Raw genomic sequence first — 6,933 nt, forward strand, 5'->3', positions numbered from 1 at the left:
TCATCTTTAACTTATTTTTTTATATTAGATATTAATATACACCATATGGACACCTGATCATTACACCAACAAGGACTTTGATGACATTGCATTCTAAATACATAGAGATTAATATGTAGTTGGTCCTCGCTTTGCAGCTATAACAGCTTCCACTCTGATTGGAAGGCTTTCCGCAAGAGTTTGGACGGTGTCTGTGGGAATTCTTGCCCATTCATCCAGTAGAGCATTTGTGAGGTCAGGCACTGATGTTGGAGGAGAAGGTCTGGCTCGCAATTGGTTGAGGTCTGGGCTCTGTGTGGCCGGTCAAGTTCTTCCCCACCAAGTCATTATGGACCTTGCTTTGTGCTCTGGGCACAGTCATGCTGGAATAACAACAAAAGTTATTTAAACTGATGCCCTTCTTCAAAGACCCTAACAAGAGCATTTGCAGGAGCACTAGTAGAAGGACTTTACTAATGGAATATCAGGTGTTTTTGAAATTTTTAAGCAAATGGCGTGTGAAGTGTGAGATCATATAAATGTGAATGCCACACAAAGGTGTAACAAAGACTGATTTGTCTCTGTGTTTAATAATGCATTCCTGAGTAATTAAATACCACCTTACTATCATATCACTAGCTTACTGGGCCAATAGATCAGTATGATCAGTTCTTGAAAGCAACTTCTTAAGTTTTTGCTCCATTGGTTTTTGGACAACGAATTTTGATTCCTACCATTTCGGTTCGGATGAAGTTCATATGGCTTTTTACATTTTGAAATGAAATATGTTGCCACTCACCCTCATTCCCTCTTTCCCGCTCTTTCACACGCACTCTCTCACCCTCTCCCACACTCGCACTCACGCTTTCTCATGCTCTCCCACATTCTCTCTCAATGTTTCCCTACCTTTTCCTCTTACTACATTTGTCTGCAGCCCCCTGTATAAACAAAACAGGGTGGTTGGGCAAGTTTACAGCCCACCCGACCTCAGCGTGTCCCAAGTGTGCTCCGGCCCTTTTCTCACCTTCTTTTGCATTATTGCCAAATAAACCCTGTATTTACATGCACTAGACAGCTAAAAGGCCACATTTTCCCTCAAGGAAAAATAAGAGCGGCCTACCCATACATTTCATTGAAATATCATATTTTCATGAAGCCTAGTATGAATTAGTTCCGTTTCACCCATAGTTATACATGTACATTAAACACCTGCTCTTTCACCCTTTATTACGGCACGCTATTAGTGACCTTTGTAAAAGCAAAGAGACCGAACCAGTTCGTGTCATCTCTTTTTTCCTTATCTGTACTCGACTTTAGCAATCTTGCCCATTCTTTACACACCTCAGCAGGATATTGATCAATTTTATTTTAACCTAATTGATCTACAAGCTTAGAAAATATTAACTAATTGCCAGACCCGCAAAAGCAAACTAAGATATCAGGAATAAACTTTGGAGTAGACACAGGTGAGGACGATTTTTCATCTCGGATACTTACAATATAAAAAAAATAGGTAATAATGCTTTTTTTCCCCCCCCCGCACAGACGTCTTTTATATCAGAATGAGAAAAGCACAGTTTTTTCTTCTACAAAACTTTTCTATAAAACTGTTTATTGGGCAATAGGGGCAATAGAGGCATTATCCATTGTGTTAGACGTCTTTACATTGTTCAGAATGTCATCTGTCATGTTTGAGAATAATACACAGGGAGAAGCTCCACTCTCCGAAAGAAAATTTAGAAATTAATTTTGGATTTTTAAGCTGTTTTTATTATTTTATTAAAGAGGTCTTTGTTATATATTGTACTTTTTGTTAACTCTGGTATATTTACTAACATAGTGTTTTACACTTAAATGATCACAAATTATCAGTAAAAAAGACAGATTTTATTGACTTTATTCCACATGCTAACACCAAAAATATATACATTATTTTTAACGTTATTAAGTAGATACTGTGTGCTAAATATCTAAAGCTCTGAAATAAAACACTTAAAAAATATACCGATTTTTCAGTCACGTCCATGTTTTAGTTTTACTTTGTCAAATGTGTTTGAGGTGGCCTTTTTGTTTAATTAAGGAAATAGTTTAAGCACAAAGTAACCTTTTAAATGTTTATTTCAGTTTTTTTATAAAGGCATGCCTTGCATAAACTATCCATGATCATTAAATTATTTTAAGCATATAAATGCATAGATAATCCCGAGATGTCATAGCACTTATCAAAACATTATACATGCTGTCAGTAAATAGAGAAAGTGTTATTGACGCCATTTGTTTTATTTCTATGGACATTTGAAGACAAATTGAGTCTTCTAAATGACCACAACTAAAAAATATTATTGCCATAATTAAATTATGCAACTGACTGGCCTAAAAACTAAATTTAAGTGATTTCACTTAAGTAAATCACCAAGGCAAATATAATACTCAGCATTTTTTAGATTAATTTATCGGTATGAATTATTTGAGGATGGGCAAGGGTAAGGCCCCCTATCAAATAAAAAGTTCTATTCTATTAGGGATAAGCATACTCCTCTCAGTGGTTCAAGAAAAAATTTATGTGTTAGAAATAGTGTTTATTTATATTTCCCCCCACTGACTTATTTATGCATTATAAAAATAATAAGAATTATAATTAATATTATTTAATTTGAAATTTTATATAGTTGTGATATATTCACAAAAATATACTAGAAAATGTGGAATAGTTGGATAAAAAAATTATAATAACCGGTATGTGATGTGTACACGGAATGTGCATATATATATATATATATATATATATATATATATATGACTTTAACCCCTTAATGACGAAGCCCACACATGTATGAGCTCAAAATGCATTGTTTGCAATGGGTTTTGGGACCACCCATTGTCCTTAAGGGGTTAAGATGAGAGCAAAGACTGATTGAGGTTTAAATATTTACATCAGAGGAGACAAAGTGGCTGAATGTTTCTACGTTTTAACTAATTGATTGTTTATTGATTTCTGTCTTTCAAAGCTGGGCGAATATTACCGGCCAGAATCTTAAAAGGATGGAGAAAAAAAGACACCTCCATGGCTTTTTTAGGTGGTACATTTATGCCTTGCATGGATATGTATGTGAAATCATGTTCACCGCTGCATGGGATTTCTATCACACTTACAGCTGGAAACTGATCGGCATCAGCAGCGTTTGGGCTTTTTTCATATACGGAACAGCAATTTTCATCATGGAAAAAATGTTCATTTTCCTCAGGACAAGATGCAATCTAGTCTTAAGATGTTTAATATATACTCTATGGACATATGCATGGGAATTCTCGACAGGGTATTTTTTGAGAAGCTTTAATTCCTGCCCTTGGGACTATTCCCATTTCCCCGGAAATATCATGGGCCTTATTACTCTGGAATATGCAGTACCATGGTTCTTTGCCTGTATGATAGCAGAAGCGATAGTAATCAAAAACACGCTACGTCTGCAATTTCCCAAGCAAGAAATTCAGAAAAAACACAAAGCATGCTAACAACATTAAAATCCAACAAAAAAACACAGTATCTAATTACTGATACCTATATGTATATACTATGATGCTACATAACATAAAATACTAAGTGTTTTTTACCTAAACACCAATAATTATTAATAAGAGTCAGCATATTAATATTATGCACTTAACGAGGTTGACAGATATAACTACACACATATATATATATATATATATATATATACACACACTATACATTTTATATTAAGATGTCAAATGAAATGTCATGGTGTTAGTTAAAATGAATAATGTAGACATTGTATTGTTAATTCTATGCAATAGTTTTCATTTTTAAAAGCCAATCCGGTCATCGTATGCACCTTAATGCATATACCGTATTGGCTCGGATATAGGCCGCCCCCGTATATAGGCCGCACCCTAAAAGTTTGGTGCTTTTTTAAAGAAAAAGTTTTTTTCTTTAAAAAAGCACCAAAAAAACATGCTGCCACTCTTCCCCCCCCCCCGAGATATGCTACCACTGTCCTCCCTCCCCGAGATATGCTGCCACTGTCCTCCCTCCCCGAGATATGCTACCACTGTCCTCCCTCCCCGAGATACGCTACCACTGTCCTCCCTCCCCGAGATATGCTACCACTGTCCTCCCTCCCCGAGATACGATGCCACTGTCCTCCTCTGCCCCCCCCGAGATATGCTGCCACTGTCCTCCTCTGCCCCCCCCCGAGATATGCTGCCACTGTCCTCCCTCCCCGAGATATGCTACCACTGTCCTCCTCTGCCCCCCCCCCCGGACTTACCGGAGCAGACTCCCGGGTGTCTTGCGGGGCCGGCGGGGGACATCTACGCAATACAACTTCCGGTGCCGGCGCTGGATGTGCCGGCACCGGAAGTTGTATACGCATATTGCGTAGATGTGCCGCCGGCCCCGCCAGACACCCGGGAGTCTGCTCCGGTGAGTCCGGGGGGGGCAGAGGTAAAACGCATCGTGCGGAGGTCCGCACGATGCGCTTAGACAACCTCCCGTGCTGGAACCCCCCCCGTGGGAAGTGCTGGCAGGGGAGGCTGTCTGAGCGCATCGGGGAGTAGGATGCAGGTCCCCTGCACCGCTGCGGGGGATCTGTATCCTAACCCCGCTGCCTGCGCTAGACCCCGAATATAGGCCGCACCCCCACTTTAAAGACTTAAAGTGGGGGAAAAAAGTGCGGCCTATATTCGAGCCAATACGGTAATAGCTGAGAGTTCTTTCGTGACCCCCTTGGAAATACATGGGGGGGATTCTGCAGATCGGCCGGTTAGCGCCAGTGAATGCTGCAGATGGGTGCCTAATAAGATCCCTGCATGCAAACGATTTCAGTTGGGGGCTTTCCTACCAATTGGTTGCTTGAAGAGGTCAATCAGTGGTGCAAAATGTGGGACTGTGGAGGGGTGGGCAGCTATAGAGCTGTGGCTTGTACCTCAGGTTGCGTTAAACAATGCTCATGACCAATAACTTTCATTTGCATTGATTGTTTGAGGGGCTCCCTGGAACGCTGGAGGGTCCCTTTAAATGGCTGCCACACAATGGCTGCGTGTTTCGAATGATACTCGTATGTTTATTCATTCTGCATCCCGCTCTCTAACATTAAGCTGTTTATTTGTTTTACGGCCTGTCTCACGGCATGTCATTTCTGGTCTGGCATCCAAAGTTGTAAATTTTAAATTAATCAGCTAAACAGACCTTGACGCAGAAACATTAAATTTCAGTTTAATAACCTAAACAAGCCTTGAAGCTGAAACATTACTAGTGATTGGCAGAAGACAGCAGTCAAGTTCCAAGGGTTTCCTTCACTAGCGACACTTTGTTCCAGCCATTAACTTCTATAAACTGAAGAGCTTCAGTATTTTATTCATTAATGGAGCGTAAAGCTGCATTTATGTCGCCATAGCGGTTCACTGACATTTAAAAGATTTTTATCACTTTTCTTTATATATTTTTGTAGTTTGATTGGAATATATTACCCACAGCGCCCTGGCTTTATAAAGCCCTTTGTCTAACAAGACTCCGGAAACGAGAGGACAGATGTATGTTTCAAATGTCCTACCATAATCCTCCTTGGAAAAAGTTTTTGTAAAACTTTTTAAAATGGGCAAAGTGCTTGAAAGAAAAAAAAACCCACAAAATAACACAACCCGTTGTCTATTAGTTATTTAGTAACAAGCAGCACCTGCATAAGGATTGTTGAAGTTTGTTCATTTACCAGCTCTACCAGTGATGGCTACCAAGGTTTCAAGTAAGTCAGCATCATGCTTCCTTGGCATCACTTTAACAAAACAGCAGGCACCTACTGCCCACACTGGCACACGGCAGATGATGCTGGTCAATTGCCCGAGGCATAAATATTGGGGATTCCGTCACATTATACGGCCATATATTGATAAGCCCGCCACTACTTCGAATACCCCAATTTGGAGGAGTCCTATCTAATTATTCATGGCTTTATTGCTTATCAAGGAGCTGAATGAGTGTGACTGCACTCTCCTTCACTCTATACCCTATTCCTTGTACCATTGATCACCATTCCATAATAGAATCTAGTTCATGAAACGAAGTGCGGTGAGTTCAGCAGATATATTTCCATCAACTGCAACTAAACCTATCTCTGCTGCGTTAAAATAGTCCCTTGAATTTAAATAAAATATGTTAATATGCTATGTTACGCTATAGCACATACATTCGCTCTGACACACACAGACTCCTTGACTTAACTAAACATCTCCAAAACAATGACACTTTTCATTACTGAAGGCCAGAAGAGAAACTGCTTGTAATTTTAATATATTAATTTGCTAATGCTAAAATCCATGTGCTGTTGCTAACAAGTCCATTTTACACGTATATGTAGGGTTGTCTAATGGAGGATTTGTGAGAATATTTCACTGTGACTCTTCATATCAGCTTGCCAACTTCAGGGCTGGCTCCAGGTCTGTCAATTAAAGTTGGCTTGCGTCTGAATGTATTTAAGCAAATGTTCTTGTTTAATCAGAACAGAACTTTATTGAATATCTGTAGTATCAATACTTTTAGTTACCACCTATCCTCATATTTTTCCCCTATACTGGCTGAGCATGGCGTGACCCAAGTGTTCGAGTCCAGGACCCATTTACCCATCTAAAGTAGGCAGTAAGCCTATATGGGAAGCCACAGAGCCAGGTCGGCAATGACGAGGAGGCCTGGCACTTTAAGGCCAGCGGCCGCCTGTTGAAGTAAGTGTGACTGGCATCTAATCTATATGCTCACGTAGCGTGGTGCCAGGCCTTTGCCCGGTGTGCCAGATGTCCAGGCCAGAGATGCAAAACATGCGGCATCATCCACTGTCAGATAGGAAACGTTTCTTATTTTATATGTCACTAATTACAAGCATATGTGTACATTATCTCAATATTATAACTGGATTATAAGCAAGCAGGGATGGAACTTTAATT

At 39.8% G+C, this 6,933-nt stretch overlaps 1 protein-coding gene across 2 annotated transcripts; it reads left to right on the forward strand.

Moving 5' to 3' along the window:
- The first annotated feature begins 1,320 nt into the window (after nt 1–1,320).
- LOC128484663 (transmembrane protein 229b-like) lies at nt 1,321–3,569 on the forward strand. 2 transcript variants are annotated; one of them, XM_053461137.1, is made up of 2 exons: nt 1,321–1,445; nt 2,988–3,569. In XM_053461137.1, the coding sequence occupies exon 2, from the start codon at nt 3,022–3,024 to the stop codon at nt 3,490–3,492; it is 471 nt and encodes a 156-aa protein (XP_053317112.1). In that variant the 5' UTR covers nt 1,321–1,445; nt 2,988–3,021; the 3' UTR covers nt 3,493–3,569. The 2 variants fall into 2 exon arrangements, with proteins under 2 accessions (XP_053317112.1, XP_053317111.1); XM_053461136.1 differs by having other exon boundaries at nt 1,414–1,492.
- Nucleotides 3,570–6,933: the final 3,364 nt, after the last annotated feature.

Source organism: Spea bombifrons, chromosome 3 (assembly GCF_027358695.1).
Source record: "Spea bombifrons isolate aSpeBom1 chromosome 3, aSpeBom1.2.pri, whole genome shotgun sequence".
NCBI lineage: Eukaryota > Metazoa > Chordata > Amphibia > Anura > Pelobatidae > Spea > Spea bombifrons.